This window comes from Ursus maritimus, unplaced genomic scaffold (genome assembly GCF_017311325.1).
Source record: "Ursus maritimus isolate PB19 unplaced genomic scaffold, ASM1731132v1 scaffold_15, whole genome shotgun sequence".
Classification (NCBI taxonomy): Eukaryota; Metazoa; Chordata; class Mammalia; order Carnivora; family Ursidae; genus Ursus; species Ursus maritimus.
The window spans coordinates 39,495,929-39,513,480 of NW_024423897.1; the positions used below are offsets into that span (position 1 = coordinate 39,495,929).

General features: G+C 38.8%; 1 protein-coding gene across 2 annotated transcripts in view; it reads right to left on the minus strand.

The window, feature by feature from the left end:
* The window catches only part of CDH6 (cadherin 6), a 120,347-nt gene that overhangs the window by 19,912 nt on the left and 82,883 nt on the right, over positions 1–17,552 (minus strand). For both annotated transcript variants that reach the window (XM_008692676.1, XM_040630524.1), the window contains exons 3-5: positions 6,395–6,689; positions 3,250–3,369; positions 1,065–1,232 (exon numbers count right to left, since the gene is read on the minus strand). In XM_008692676.1, the coding sequence (XP_008690898.1) occupies positions 1,065–1,232; positions 3,250–3,369; positions 6,395–6,689 (583 nt within the window). The remainder of the gene's footprint in view (positions 1–1,064; positions 1,233–3,249; positions 3,370–6,394; positions 6,690–17,552) is intronic.

The window sequence follows — 17,552 nt, forward strand, 5'->3', positions numbered from 1 at the left end:
AAGGAGAGAGCAAAGCAAAGTAAGGTCTCTGTGGTATTCCAGGTACTGGGAATTCTTTTGTTATCCTTCCCTGGGGCATTCCCCTATTGAAAAGGAGGTTTTTGGGCAACGTACTGATGATTCTGATATTGTCATTTCAGGCCTCTGGGGGGGGGGGGAGAATTTAGGGCCCTTAAAACTTTTCTTCTACCCATTAAATCAGAAATTAGTTTGATACTCTGTTTTTTGCATTTAGCTGTGATTAAATACTTGAAAAAAACTAAAGAAAATTTAATGATTTCCTGTTGATCCATGTGTATCTCCATTATAAAAGAAGGCCCAATTAGCTGACCCTATTAACTGATCAACTTTAATGAAATGCCATGATTGGGTAAGTGGGCTTTCCTTTTAATGGTGGGTAGCTATCTTCTCTTGGAAGACAGGATTCAGGTAGTTTACTTAGCATGGTCAGAAGTGAATTTTGTTCCCGGAAGAAATATTACACTAAAACCAGTACCCACTTGAGGTGCTCTATATGCAGGGCTCTAGTGTACTGCTTGATACAAAGTGGGCATTTAAGAATGTTGTTTTTCCTTCTTTTTTTCCTATCTAGTCATGAGAGTTAATGATTTTAGAGATGACTTTTCGTATCTCAATTAACCATAATATAGAAAACTATGATTACAAATGGATTAAGTACATGGTTATTTCCCCAGTTGTATTTTTAGAAACAGTAAAATGATAAATCCTCCCCTTATAAAGCTTTGTGAGGATTTAAAAGAGATTACATGACTGATTGAATTCACAAAACATAAAGGTAATTTTTTTTAACAAATAGCAGCATGCTTGTGTATATATGTTCTGCACAAGCAAATTTATGTCTGCGGTAGTCTTTTTAATAAGGAAAAATAAAACAATGGTGTTAGCTTTATAACAATAACCATATCAGAAATTGCTCAGCTAATAAAAGTATGGTTCTTACTGAGGTCACTAATATTGATAATTAATAACAAAGGAAAATAAACATCATTCTTAGAGTTTTACAAAAGCGCACTGAAGAAATTCATTCAATCAAATGTTCCTACTCTGGGGAAACCGGGGAGGGTTGTCGTTGACATCAGTCAGCGTGATGTTCACTGTGGTGGTCCCAGATAATCCCCCCATCTGGCCACCCATATCCTTGGCTTGAATCACCACTTGGTACTGCTCCCTGTTTTCTCGATCCATGTTGAGCAAAGCTGTCTTGATGATACCTATGGATGTGAAATTCAGAAGTGGAAAGGAATGTATTAAAAATACTTCATCAAATCATTTATTTTTACAAACATGGATTCTTATCCACAATATGCAAAATACTATACAGATGTCATGGGTGACATAAAGATGATGGTAGACAGCCCTTATGCTGAAGGAAATTATAACCACGTAGGGGAGATAGAGCCATTAAAAAACAAACAAACACCTATCATACAAGGAGAGTCAAGTACAAGTCAATTCTGCAATAGTATGGATTGTAGGAAGTATAAATATCATGTGTTATGAGATAACACAGCAAAATATAACTTGGCATGTGGTACAGTGTTATCCTACTATAGCTGCTTGGTAAAAGACATTTAAGTGTACTATGAGGAAATTGTTAAACCATTTCCTTGAACTGACTCTTGAGTTTCACTTTACTGAATCAGCTAATTGCTCATCCAATATACCTACCATAATGAACGTCCGGAGGATTTTCTAAACCACAAAACTATGGTCTTAAGAAAACACAACATCAGTTCTCCCATAATTAGCATGCTGTAGGATCCTAGAGAACTGAAGTTTTCCTAAAGCTGATGTGAGCATGAGAGCAACTGGTCCCAGCAGTGACCAGCATTCTTATGTTAGGTTAAATTGATCTCTTTTGTCAGGTAGTTATAAAATAAGTAGTTGAAAGAACTAAAAGTTTGCCTAATCTCTATGTAGGCTTTATGCTTAAATTAACAACATTCTTTCAAAAATCTTTATAGGCTTTAAAGGCTTTGAAGGCTTTAAAGTCTTTATAACCTTCTCTGGTAGCACATTCCAGTGCTTAACAGCTAATGAAGCTGAAAATATCTTTTTTTTTTTTCATTTTTAACATGAATACCTCAGGCAACAGGTCAATTTTATTCCTCTAGTCCTGACTTCAGTGAAAGTGCAGTTGCATCCTGTTCGCCAATCACAGTACTTCTCCATTTAAATACAGGACATCCCCTTAGCCTTTTGTCCTTTACGTTGGATATTTCTAATTTTTCATCCTTACTGTTTTTCAACTCAACATTTTCTTTCTCCTTGGGATTCTGTCCAAGTTCATTGCACCTCCTAACACATCGATTTCCAACTGGATGTAGTAATCTCGAAAGGTTTTGATTTCTACTAACAATAATGGATGCTTGAAAAATGTACAAAAGAAACTCGACTCCTATGACGTTAACAAAAATATGGGTAGAGTTTACTGTACAGCACAGGCAAAAATTCCTAAGAAACAATTCAGCCTAAGATAATATGCTACTCTGTGGAGAAAATGCAGAAAAACGAGATGATAAAAAAAGGATTCCATTAAGGAATCCACTTGTTTTATTAGGATGGTATCAGTTAGGATGGGCTAGATGATGTCATAACAAACAATGCAAAATCGTACTGGCTTAACACAGCTAACGTCAGTGTTTTGTTCATGCTCTGAGTAGGCCAGCAAGGAGCTCTGCTGAGGATAACAGACACAGACATCCAGGCTGGAGACCAGTGTCAACAGTGGTTTCCATCCGTGATCTCTGTGGCAGAAGGAGAGGAATGTGGATCGTGCACCAGGTCTAAAAGTTCTGCTTGGAGGTGACTTGAATCACTGCCACATTTACTGGCCCAAACAAATCTCCTGGCTATATCTAGCTTCAGAGCAGGGGAAAGAGATACCAAATAACTAGAAAAAGAAGAATTGGCATATTTGTAAATAGCCCTAATGGCTATCAGGAGGTATTGGTCTTTAACTTCACCCCAAACTGGAAGAAAAAATAACATTGTAGAAGTTTTTCTGAATCTACCCTATATAAACATAATGGACAAAACATCCGTTGTCAGACTTCTTGATTGAAATGATATGGATCTCGTGTTTACAAGTATATTGCTGGTATTTGGCAGGTGAATCTAAGAAAATTCAATTACACTGATTGTTTTTATTAAAAAATATGCCAGCTCAGCTGAACATGTCAATTAAAATTACAGATTGTAAAAAGAAGATCAAAAAGGAATTCTAACCTGTTTCTGATTCAACTGAAAAATAGGGCTGCCCCTGTAGGATACTATACACAACTTTAGCACTGTTCCCATAAGTTGGATCATCAGCATCAGTTGCAGTGACTTGGACAACAAATGTGCCTGTAATGACAGAAACATGAATTGAAAATAAATTGAAGATCCGTATGGATCCTTGACCCACACACAGAAAGAGAAAGCATGATCTTACTTTTGTACAGAACTATCATGGCAAGGGAGTGGAGAACTTCAGGACAGTAGTAGGTTAAATAGCCTTGGATTTCTCACTCTGAAGGAGTGTGATCAACATTTTAAAATGTTGTAAGGGTTAGGTTAAAGAGAAGCATGGGGATGGTCATGACCTTGGGTGGAGCCAATTCCAGTCACTCTCCAAAGGATGAGATTTGATTGGATTTTTGGTAGGGTCATCCTTGGAAGTTATCTGGACCTAACTCAGTCAGCATCTTGCATTACTTTGTCTATAGGGATTAGTTTTGGGGTTCTCCAATCAGGAAGCTACTTGTGATTTTGTTGGGAATTCTGTGTCATAGGTGCTCTTTCTCCTGGATTGTAATGTGCTGATCTAGGGCCTGTCAATAGCAGCAGCTGTTTTATGACCTCAGAGATGCCAGCCTGAGGACAAAGCTGAATAGGACAGAAAATTTCAGAGAAATAATTGAACCCAAATCAAACCATGTCTAAAGCCCACTTTACTTTTGACTTAAGTATGACTTAAGTCAATACATACTTTTATCTGTTTAAACTAGTTTGAATTGGGTTTTGTGTTACTTGCAATTAAAGCACCCTAAATAATAAATCTACCTGATAATTCTAAGAGGTTGAAAGACCTTGAACATTAAAAGAGGTAGTGTTGGATTAAAGAATTAATTAAAACACCAAAGCATTCACATCTGGAACCTGTAATTAAAAAAAATAATAATTAAATGCACAAAGAAAGCTATGATATTTTAGATCAGCATTCTTGTTTTAAGGACCACAATCACCTAATAACCTTCAAAGTATTCCTAACCCCCATGAAATTCCACACAAATTTTAATGTATATGCTTACATGTCTATTTCATTGAAGAGAAGATCCATAGATTTTTATCTGATTCTCAAAGGGATCTGTGACTTCCGAAAAGTGTAAGACCCTCTGATGAAGATTATCTCATGGCTGACTTTTGATATTCATATCAGATAAACAGTAAGCATAATTGTTAGAGGTCTCTGGTCCATAGAAAGGACAGGGAAGTTACATTCAGGGAATATTAGAAGTTTTACATTGCTTTTGTAATAACTAACGATCTTGTTTGTTGAACAAATACATTGTACTGTGTTAGGGTTAGATGCTCTGGATGTAGCATGTTGATGCATGAGATAGAGCGCCCATCCTTGTACTATGGGAAGGAAGGTGGGGAGAATGAGAGCATTATATGATTTTAGAGCAAGAGCTAATAGCAGAAGTCAACAAACACCCACATTCTTATTTGACACCAATACACAATCCGAATGCGTTTAGAATGTGAGTATCTGGATGTTTTGCGCACCTGTTAGTTGCCAGATATTATACTGGGGGCTCTACACTTGTTTTCTCATTTCATCCTCATGATAATCCTTAGGTGTTGACCTTTATTATTTTTGTATGGAACTGAAAGATCAGAGACATCAAGTTGCTGCTTATTAGTAGAGTTTCAAACTCAGGTCTGTTTGATACCAAAGCCCTTTTATACCACCCTGCTGCTGTCTCACAATCATGATGTAATTTCTTTCAGATGCCTATTTGTGTCATCATAATGACATGTTAATTTATGATAATGGTTAATATGAACATAATTGTGCCTGTGTGCAAATGGGAAAGCCATCCCTTCCTCAAGACATGTTACTTCTAGGTACCGCCAAATATTTGTAATACATATTAATTCTATAATGGCTTCGAAAGTGAATGGCACCCCCTATAGTTGTGCAGTGACACCTTGCACATCAAGTTTTGTTTTCTGGAAACTGTTTTACTGGGTGGTGCTGACGATGAGAGGTGCTTCATTAATTCTTCCTGCCTTTTACCACATAGAGGAAAAATACTTTTTTCCTAACAAATCTTCCTTTTAAAAGAATTCTAATCCCTCTCTTTTGCTTTGCTGATGGTTTGTGTTTTTTCTACAAAACAGAGTGGCTTTAAGTAATGAGATGAGCAACTTCTTGATGGAAAGATTTAGAGGGTTTACAATGGATTAGGTTTTTCCAAGTGTTGGAACTGTGACCTAAAATGCCTCTGATATCTGACTCACAGGATTATAGAAAAGTTATTATGATGTAATTTAGCCCTTCTGAAGTTGACACTGAATGAAAATAAAAATAACCCTTTATACAAGTAGCTTAAAATTTGTCACTGTCTCCCATGAAGTAACTTTAATGTGGCTGAGAGAGATGTCAGTAGGATTTTTTAAAATTTAAATTCTGTTAACCTTCTTCCAATTTAAGCAAATTAAAGCCATAGTTATTAACTTTAAAATCGGTAGTAGAATTATGCACAAAACCTTAATTCACCACATTAATGTCATGAAGATTGTTTAATTTCCATCACTTAGGAAAGGATATATCCCCCAGACATCATCATCTGCACATTGTTTATGGATTTTTTTTTTTAAGTTTTCTTTGGGTCTCTTTCCCAAATACATAGTTAATTAAAGCAAATGCCATTACTCTTCAGTCCGGATTGTAGATTCAGGCTTTTGTTTTACACTGGGGAGATCCTCACCTCAGGCCCAGTACCAATATATGCTAAAAGAGGAGGAGAGGGCTGCTGTCTCTCAGCCAGAGGACCAGAGTGAGCACCTGGGGGGGGGGGGGGGGAGGAAGTAGATGAAGTTATGTCTCTTTCTTCTTCCTGTTCTTGTCTGCCATTTTCCATCCCTTCATCATTAGAGGAATTGCTGTTTTCTTAAAGATAGTGATAAAATGAGACTAGAGTAATATTAGGAAACGCAGGTTCACTTACAAAAAGGTCATAAAGGGAGTATTTGAAATAGGATAGTTTTAGAAGTTAGCATCTAAATTCACTCAACTCAGTAAATTTCACTCATAGGATCCTTTATTCAGTTGATGTATTAGAGGAGAAACATTGTGTGGTTGAAATCACATCTCACTCACCAACATCAGACATTTCGGGAACAGTGGCTGTGTAAACATCCTTGGTAAATATTGGTTCATTGTCATTGATGTCATGGATCTTGATGATGAATTCGGATTCGGGCTCCACGGGCCTCCCTGTCCTTCTATTTATAGCTTGAGCTCGAAGGATGTAAACAGGTTTTTCTTCCCTGTCCAGCCTCTTGGTGGCTTGTATATCCCCTGTGTTTTCATTGATAATGAAGAGATCTCCTGCTCCATCTCCTGAAAGGATATATTTAAGTGATCCATCTCCTCTATCCTGGTCTGAATGTAACTAGTGTAGAAAAAAAAAATTAAAGAAAGTAAAAGTCAAGCATGTGATTCTAAACTGTTTGTCTTTATGATGCTTGCTATGTCAACTTTCATTCAATCCTTTCTGAGGGATGCAGGTTTAGGGTTTTTATTTTTGTTTTTTTGTTTTTTTCTCACTGTTTACTTAAATCCTCAATAGTAATGCCATTCATTAATGAGTATGTTTCCTTACAATCACAGAAATTTCCAAAATGAACAGAGCTTATAGAAAATGCAGTAATCGTTGTTTTGGAGAAGGGAATTCTAAAGGCCAGAGTAATAGCAAGATGCCCAAGGACATTTTAGCCTTGTTGGAATGAAACTATTTTCACTATTTTCCTGTTTTCATGACAGCATTCAGATTTTACAAATACACTCTCCTCCTCAATTTTATGTATCTGGACATAAAAGAGAAGCAATATGCTATTGAGAAAAGGAGTTTGGGTTTTGAAACAGAGACCTGAGTATATTCTACCTCTATATGTTCCTATCTTTGGTGAATTTAGGGAACCACCCAGTTTCCCTGAATCTTATATGATGGAGTTTATAATCACTTTACTGGAAAGATGTGATATTTATTTAATTACTTATGAAATTCAACTCAAAGCATTTGAGAAACTCATAAGTGTTGTCATGAACAGTGCCTTGAAAATCCCTTGACTAGGCAATTTACAAGGTCATTTAGAACAAGAATATTTACTACTCAGAATTTCATTTAATATAGGTGAGGGTCTTCTAAAAAGTGGAGCCAGACTAAAATGGAATAGTCTGCATTATGAAGTAGTGGGTTCCCTGCTCCTGAAGGTAATCAAGCAGAGACTCTGATAAGATTGTCAGTGAAATGTGTCTGGGTTAAAGGTTGAATTAAGAGAACACTAATATACCATTGAGGTGGAAGATAATGATTCTAACTTTGATGACTTGCCCACGTTGCCTATCTCAGAGATGATTTCTAGAGCATTGAGTTCCTGTTGTGTCCTTGGTTCCCTTTTTCCCACCTCAGAAAAAGTTTAGAAAGTATTTTTTCTAGGTCTTCAGATAAGCTAATCCTACTCACAAATTTGCAGAAATGAAAATTGAGGAGAACTATTTTAAAATCCTAGTTATAAGTATCAGCTACATACAGAGGAGATAGTTTATTGGGAAGGTAGCTAGTCCTTAAACCTTATTTCAGCTCTGTCTAAACAGAGTATGGGCCACGTTACAACAAGAATGGCAACAATAGCAACGGGTAAGCCAGCTCCGTGTCCTGTTGATTAATACTACATGAAATGCTTGAAGTAGCCTTCAAGCACATCTGAAAACAGACTCTCAAGCCAAAAAGGGACTTTTAAAATAAGCGAATCCAGCCTTTCTGAAAGTGTATCTCATGGACCATCATTTATACAAAATGCTGAGGAAAGGGGTTGTCTGCTCCCATAAGTTTGGTAAATACTTCACCTTCTGTCTTTTTCTTGGGCATCAGCCAGTGTACATTAACATATTAAAGGCAGTGAATGCCTACAGTTCAAAACTGTTCTTGATTTTATTTAATCTAGCTTTTCTGAGCATTCTTGTGTGAAGAATCCTTTTTGGATGTTGGCATTCCCCAGGACAGTTTTCCAAGAAACACACTTTAGGGACCATGAGCTAACTGAATCCATCATCACAGAGTCAAGAAAACCAAGGCTCCGGTTTATGTGGTATTTTCGAAATCATACATCTTTTGTGAAAGTCAGAAGATGAGAACTTGAGCACAAGAAGAGGCCCTATAGATTCTTGGTGCAACCTCCCTGTTTTTAGAGATCGGGAAACTGTGTCCAACACCACAGAGCTAATGCTAGTTAATAGCAGAGTTTGAGGAAGAGAATATTATTCATACAATTAGTAGCCTTGAAAGCAATTTGGCAGAAATAATGGAAGATAAATGGGAACAGGGAGGGAATTGCTTAGAAGTGAGACAAACGCAATAAGAAATGTAAAACAAAAGAGGACTCCATGATTTGTGTAATGTGATATGCTAAGGAAATGTTGAAACCGTGATTACATGGAAAGAGCCACTGGGGAAAGTTTAACTCTCCATCGTCAAATTCTAATGACTGAAGAGAGCTCTTAAAAAGCTATTTCATTAACTCATGAGTAATGAAATCAATATCACTGCCCATTGGATCCGGCTTCCGGGCAGCCATGGTTAGCAAACCTGGCAGAGTGTGGGGGGCACCGCACCAGAGTCCCAAATAGGAGCTGTGTTCATTCTCTCTCACTCACCCTGTGTAAGATCATAGCAGAGTCAATTAACCTCCCTGAGCCAAGATCCTTATCGATAAAATGAGGATAATAGAACCACGGGACAAGGCGCTTAGGAAGATTTAATTAGAGACTATGTACAAATACTATATTAACTCCTGTGTAAACATGCAGTAAAAGCACATTTTAAGAATATCATTCCTGTTAGCTCCTCATTCATAATAAGCATGTTTTGGCTCTTATTTTGACTTTGAGAACTTTGTGGTAAGGACTTTGAAAACCCAATTTTACGAACACATGGCATCTCTAAGGCAAAATCTGTCATCAAAAGCTAGTATTCTAGGGGCGCCTGGGTGGCACAGCGGTTAAGCGTCTGCCTTCGGCTCAGGGCGTGATCCCGGCATTATGGGATCGAGCCCCACATCAGGCTCCTCTGCTGGGAGCCTGCCTTCTTCCTCTCCCACTCCCCCTGCTTGTGTTCCCTCTCTCGCTGGCTGTCTCTATCTCTGTCGAATAAATAAATAAAATCTTAAAAAAAAAAAAAAAAGCTAGTATTCTTGTACTGGGTGGCAATTGCTGTCTTGCCATGTGATGTATGATATTCTGCCTTCTACTAGATTGTAGACTTCCCTTGGCTGGTTCTCTCATCACTCTCAATGTGTAATTGTTGCACACTTCGTAGGTGAATACCACATCTGGTCACAAGATTTATTCAAGTGAGAGTAATCAGAAACTTATTTTTCGCTGTCAGGAGAGACCATTTGGATGACTTATAGAACAAACACCCGAGACGGTATGAAAGGGCAGTGGAGACACCAACTAAGAGTATGAACAGAATTGCTCTCCAGATCCCAATTCTGATTTATCAATATTTGAAAACTGGTGGGAAAATGCATCTCTTTACCCAGGCGCTGTCTGATAATAAAACAATTTAACCTCATCCCCCTTGCAGTGCAGTGCCTGTGTCTGAGTGCAGAGAGTAGAAACCTCCAGGAGCCTTTGTGTTTTCTTTCTCCTTCCGCTGAACACCCCTGGGGCCAGTTCTTTTCTCTCTTCTTGGGGAAAAGAGGAAACAGAAGACATCAGCGCTAGAGAAAGTGGCGGTGGCAGCCAGACATTAGGGGTTTATTGAGCACTTAGATTTTAATTGGATTTTTTCTTTTGTGATGTCATTCATCATGGCCACTGTAAAAGGCAGAAGTTAAACAACAACAAATAAAAGGTTGTAGGCTGCCCGAGGCATGTTTTTACTAATTTCAGTTTAATGTGGCTGTTCCATTAAGTTTAATCATCTGGCTCACTTTTAACGATTCAACATCAAGTAAAAATTATCCACTTTCCTCAGAAAGTCACATCTCATCTGGGGCTGGCAGGACTTTTTACTACTGTACCTGTAGCATTTTGTTCCAGAAGGAGCTTGTGGTCTTTGTTTTCTGTTGATTTATTGCTATTTTCAAGTGCAGCACGTTGACAAATAAAGACGGGGATTCGGGGTTGTAGACACGGCCCCGCGGAGGGTCACACCAGAACAGTGCCAGGCTGTTTTTACCGGCTCTATGTCCCAGCTCTCAACTGGGTTTTGACTCCAGTTCAAAGGTATAACACTAATTGTGCCGATTTTTAGTGGTTTATGAAACGAGCTAATGCTGCCCTACGCCTCCCATTCATTACCTGTGTGTCACTGAGTCACTATCTGAGTCAGTAATCAAACTGAGTCTTCTAAGCATATGCATCCCTGAGACAGAAAAGAGAGTCTAAACCAAAGCTTACCTCCATGACACACCTGGGGAACGACCCATAACAGCCTGAAAGGGGTTATGGGATTTTTTGCTGAGGTAAAAAAAATAGATTATGGCGAGTATGCTTATAGAATGTAGTGCAAATGGTATGTGGCCATTTGCAAAAAGTAAAGGTTGACAAGCAGATATGTCATAGGGCAGTCAGAGAACAGCTGTGAAAAGGTGTCTGAATGGGACTGAGGTGGAGAAACATTAGTGATAGCAGAGAGAAAGAGACAACACCTTTTTTGCTAATGAGATTGACTGTTAATTTAAGAAAAGTCTACAATCAAGTTAGGACAAACTGAGGCTTCACTGAATTCAGTATATACGTAAGTATATCTGTATATATACATACATCTCTCTACACAATGCATGGTACATAGTGCTAGTGAATATTCTTAGTATTGTGAAGGCTGTTAAGAGTTTGTTGGGTAGAGTTTATACCAGGAAGATATTCAACCTTGCTTGAAGTACGTGGCAGAAATTAGAAGTAGATTCTGTTTTAGAGATTATAGGTCTAGGTAAATAAAAATATCTTTCAATAAAATTTTATGTTACATGTTTTAATATGCTGTATTTTAATGCTAATGATTTAGTATAAGTTAACTAATTTATATCCGATCATTGCTTTACAAATGAAAACGCTGATGGCAGCATGTTATTGTGGCAGTGTGTTGAACTAGTTAGAAATGGGGCAAATTCTCAGGCCCCACCCACCTCCAAAATCAAAACCTCAAGGGGTGTTGTCCAGCAATCTGTATGTGTGTTTTAAAGATTTTATTTATTTACCTGAGAGAGAGAGAGAGAGAGAATGAGCAGGGAGAGGGGCACAGGGAGATGGAGAAGCAGACTCCCCGCTGAGCAGGGAGCCCAATGCGGGCTCAGTCCCAGGGCGCTGGGATCATGACCTGAGCTGAAGGCAGACACTTAACAGACCGAGCCACCCAGGCGCCCCCAGCAATCTGTGTTTTAAGAAGCCCTCCAGGTAATTCTGATGAGTTTTGAAGTTTGGGAACCACTGCCTTAATTAGTACAATCACAATAGTTAAAGCATAGACTTGGGTAAGGGAAAGAAATGGGCATAGGGGTGCCTGGCTGGCTCAGTTGGTGGAGCATGCGACTCTTGATCTCGGAGTTGTAAGTTTGAGCCCCATATTGGGTGTAGAGATCACTTAAAAAACATAAGATCTTAAAAAAAAAGAGAGAGATGGGTAGAAATGCATGCTAGGTACTAGCTGTGTAACTTTAGGGAACTTAGTTAATCTCTCCAAGTCTCAGTTTTCTGATCTCTATGATAGAAATAATAACATTACTGAGTTTTTGAGGACGTTGCTCTGAAAATTAATAAAATAACATATATAAAATGCCTCTCAGGAGGCCTAACTCAGAGAAAGGCTTCAATAAATCATTCTTGCATCATAAACTTGGAGTATTCAGAAAGTGGAAAGATTTGGGTCTGAATTCTGACTTTCCTGCTAATTAGCTAAATTAATTAGATTAGCTTAGTTTCATTCTGTCATGTCTAAGATAGAACTCAGAATAATGAACTTTGCCAGCTATTCATCCTCTACTTGTCCCTTAGAAGTTGGTCACCCTTATGCCGATGTCTTAGGTCCTTGTCTTTCCTCATTTCACATGTTCTCCTCCGATGAATTCATCTCTCTATTTTCCTGTATTCAAATATTATCTGTGTTGCTTTGATGCCCAAATCTATAGATGACCCCAGGGCAGACCATTTTCTCGAGATCCAGAGTCAAAGATGCATTTGATTTCCAGGTGAGTCTCTTGGACAGCTTACACTCAGGACTTCTCAACTGACTTCATCACCTTCTCTTCAAACCTGCTCCTCCTCTGTATGTCCCATCTCTGTGAAGGCCACCAGAATCATCATAGACCCTCCCATCTGCCTCCATCATCCACTTCATTAAGCCACCAAACTCCTGTCAATTCTACCTCTTACATCTATCTCGACTCACCTACTTATCTTCATTTCCACCGCCCTGGTCCAAGTCACCGCCATTTCTCCCTGATCTGTTGCAATGAGGCCCTCCTAACACACAGTCTGTCTTGCTTCCTCTCAGTCTATTTTAACTTAAACAGTAACAACACTAACCCTGAGGATGCCATTCTCTTCTAATTAAATCCTCCAGGGTTTTCTCTTTACTCTTAGGATAAAAGTGCCCATCTTCACTCCTTAACACAGCCTCCAAAGTCCACCATAGTCTCTGCCCCTTTGCTAGCCTCCTCAGCCACCGCTCTCTCCCTGACACTCCTCATTTCAGCATACTCTGCTTATTGTAGTTTCTAAAGGATGTGTTAGTCTCTTTCATATCTAGGTCTCCCTGCATATGGTACCCTTGGCATAAAGTCACCCTTGGATCACCCGGGTGATCCCACTCATATGTCAGGTCTGCGTAATCTCTATCTCCTTAGGAAAGTCTTCCCTAAGCTACTAGTCTAAGTTAGATTCCTCTGCTAGACATTCTCAATTTATTCCCAACTTAGCCATCAACGGATTCTATCTTTTTGATGACTTGTTTTCATGTTTCAATCAGCAAATAGCTACATTGGAAGTTTCATGATGAAAGGCACCCAAAATGTCTGGTTCATTTCTATATTCTCAGCACCCGACATACTGGCCCATTATAGGTCCTCAATAATGAATGATTTTAAAGAATGAATGAATGAATGTTGTAAAGATAAAATTGGACAAAATATCAATAATCAGTGAAGGTTTCTGACACATAGAAAGCAGTCAATACATCTTAGTGTTCTCCATCTCCTGTCTTGTTTGACTTTAGTATAACTCTATGTACCAAGATTCTACATTCCTGAAGTTGCCAGATCATTTAACAATCACTACCAAACACTAGGCACATGATCTAATCTAAGCAATCTGAGGGAGGAATCCAAGTTATTGCCTCAGATCTAAAAATGCTTCTTTAAAAACCAATGAAGTCTTAATACAATAATAAAGGCAACTTGTACTGGGTTTGTTGAAGAGAGTAGACAAGTTATAAACACAGCAAATACACTAACCATTATAAGTCCACTGAGTCTTGGAACAGGAGTCACCTGTCAAGGGTGAAGAAGCTTCAAGAGTTATTGTGCTATATTTCTGCAACCCTTCTGTTGCAGAAACCAAGAGATAATGAATGGAAAATGCTCCATTTCACAGAAACATTGCTCCATAATAAAACTAATTTAACTTTATGAACCAAGACCATTTAAAAACATGTATGGGCCTGCAGAGCTGCATGAGATGGTGAATAAAAAAAAAATCACACTTGCCTTCTGCAAACTTGCATTTTAGGCTGGAAGTACTGACTCAGAATAAAAGCAGAAATTAGAAACTTGAGTACTCTTATTAAGTATTAGGAATAATAAGGTAAGTAAAAAGCTGGAGAATGGCATAGAAGCCACTTGTAAATTGGACAAGGGGAAATCAGGGAACACGCAGCCCTTTGAGAGTTTCTGAAGACTTCTTGGAGAAGGTAACATTACTGATGGGAGCAAAGTGACTGAGCATCCAGCATGAGCACATGGCATGGTTTCCAGGGTCAGTGTGGGAGAAAATCAGAGGAGGCTTTGAGAATGTGCCTGGGGTAATAAAAGCAATAAAGTCAGCTAAAATAGAAACACATCTCCCCTTGAGTTGCCGGCCACATATTTGTGCACACTGCTCTCAGATGTGCAAGGGAAGATGCAGCTTCCTTTTTTTTTTTTTTTTTATAGTTTATCCCTTAAGCTCTAATCCCATTGAGTATTAGGAACTCAATATTAGGTTGCACATCGAGTCAATAATTTAGTGCAATCCAATAACGTCTACCTGATTCAATAATAGAGTCCTTTTAGATAACTCTTTTAGATAAATCTCAGTCTTTCTGGCTTTTGCTTTCTCCCTTTGTCCCTGATCCAGTCCAAGGTACCATTTGGGTATATAAAGAAAAGAGATTCACATTGCCTGTGTCAGAAGGAAATTTGGGGGCTTTTGGAGCCAAGAGTAGTCCTTATATTGCCCTCTGGCCCACTGGTTTCTAGACAACATCTCTCTCCTTTACTTTCCTCAGTGGCATCTGTGCTTTTTGGCAGGTGGAAACATGATCTCCGTTCTCCAAGGTCAAAGCTGGGTAGCTCCATCCTGCCTGCCTCATTGTCATCAGAAACCGCCCCCCCTGATGTCTGACTATGACTCTTCCATTGCCCTTGGCTCCTGTGGTCCTGGCTACAGGGTTGCTTTGTCTTTGACAGGTACCGTCTATGGGATCATCCACCCCTTTCTTGCCCTGGCAAAGCCTGGGAAGTCTCCTGGGAACTAAAAGGGGCTTCCCCTTCATCACACTATTGCCTCAAAAGGAAATGGACAAAAACCAGTCTGCTTTTACCTTTAACCCACAAACTTGCCACTGTTCCCCCAGGATTTCAGATGTGTAATCTCAAGGCTGTAGAAAGGACTTCAGATACACACAGGACTCTGTTTCTGTGTTTAATAGCCAGGACTGTGAAATCTCTCCCTTGGTTTTAGGAATACCCCACCAAGTAGGTTTCGGTGGGAGGAAGAGCCAATTTCTACTGTAAAATCAAGAAGACAATGGGAGTGGGAGCATGACCTGCAGCCCTTAGTCTGGCACCAATAATTTTTGGTGACTGTATTTATAAATGGAATTCATGAATTTTGTTCTAGTTGGTTAGGACCTTCTCTTAGTACATTAAATGGCCTCGAAAAGAACCTAGAAAATCTCTTTCTCTTTAACAAAACTTAGGATCAAACTGACTCCATATCCCATGTTCTTTTTCAAGTATACTATGTTGCCCTCTGTAATGACCTGAAAAATTATATTCTTCTATACAATATAAATAATTTGATTTTTATAACAGTGGAAACACTTTATCTTTAAAGCATTCTCTTATATGATTCATCAACTTGGCAACCAGTCTGGCTGGGATTTGGGGAAAAAATAATAGCAGACATCTATTAAGCCTATTCTATGGGCCAGGAAATGTGCTAAACTCATTACATAGATTATATAAATTGTTACTCATCATGACACTCTTCATATTTCCTCTTAACTGATGAGGAAACTGAGTCAAGGTAAGAGTTAAGTAATTTCTTAGCATGATTCAACCAACAGAAGTAGCATTTGAATCCAGATGATCTGCTCCACAGTGTATTCTGTTAACCACAACACACATATTATCTCTGAATATTTCCCTTCGGGTCTATGAACATTCACTTAAGGATTACTCTGTACCAAACAATATTTCAATTAATTCAATTATTTATTTTCTAGGGGGGAGGGGCAGAGAGAGAGAGAGGGAGAGTGCGAGAGACGCAGACTCCTCACTGAGTGCGGAGCCTGACTCAGGGCTCGATCTCATGACCCTGAGATCATGACCTGAGCCAAAACCAACAGTCGGATGCTTAACTGACTGAGCCACCCAGGCGCCCCCCAAACAATATTTTAAGTGCTGAATTACAAAGATCTATCTAATTCAGGATTTTCAACCTCGGCACTATTGACATTTTGGGCTGAGTAACTCTTTGTAGTGGGACTTATCCTATGCATTATAGGATGTTTAGCAGCATTCCTGGCCCCTCCCCACTAAATACCTACAGGATTTTTCAAGTTGTGACAACCAAAAATGTCTCCAGATGTTGTCAAATGTCCACTGGGGGACAAATTGCCTCCACTGAGAACCACTGATTGAATTCTGTCTATCTATGTGTCTGTCTATCTATCTGTAGTCTATCATCTTTCTCTCCTTCCATTCTTTTTTCTCATTTGCGTACCTTGTAACTTTTAAAATACATTCAAATAATACCATACAGATTCTGCATTTGCAGAGATTCCACATGACCCCACTCAATTCAATCTTTTATCTTTTGTTAGACTTAATAACCATTAAAACAGACCTTGTGTTATGTGGAGGAGAATTTCTGACAAAGTGATAAAAGCAAAAGAATTTTAAATCTAAACTCAGGAGAAATTTATTAATTCCCTTGACATTTATCTTTTACACTCAATGCCTTGAATTTAATGTCAAAAGTACCAGAGTAACTATAAAATGAACAAAATTTCAGTGCTATAATAGTTGTGGTAGGCAGAATAATAGCTCTCCCAAAGATGTCTATGTCCTAATTTCTGGAACTAGCGAGTAAGTTACCTTACCTGGCAAAAAGGACTTTACGGATGTGATGAAGATAAAGGTTTTTAGACAGAAAGATGACCCTAGATTTGCCAGGCGAGCCTAATGTAATCACCAGGGTCCTTATAAGGGAAAGAGGTAGGGGAAAGTTGGAGTCAGATGGAAATGTGATGATGGAGCAGAGGTCAGAGTATGTGTGTGTGTGTGTGTGTGTGTGTTTGTGTATGAGTGAGAGACAGAGAGAGACAGAGACAGAGATAGAGATTTGAAAATGGTAGGCTGTGAACCAAGGAACACAGGCAGACTCTAGAAGCCAAGAAAGTCAAGGAAACGGATCCTTTCCTAGAGCCCCCAGAAGGACATCTTGCAGACACTTTGATTTTAGCCCAGTGAAATCCATTTCAGACTTCTGACCTTCAGAATGGTAAGATAATAAGTTTGTACTGTTTTAAGCCACTAAGTGCATGGTAATTTGTTTCAGCAAATTCAGCAGCCATGGGAAACTAAGGCAGTAGTTCCTTATCTTTGGAATTCAAGGTGGACTGAAACTGAACGTGGTCCTTCAAGAATCCCAGGGAACAGTGGAGAACACTCACCTTTGGTGAGCACTTACTATGTGTCATGTACTGCAAGAAAGTGCTGTGTGTTAGGTCAGTTAATCCTCATGACTCTAAGAGCTAACCTTTATTTCC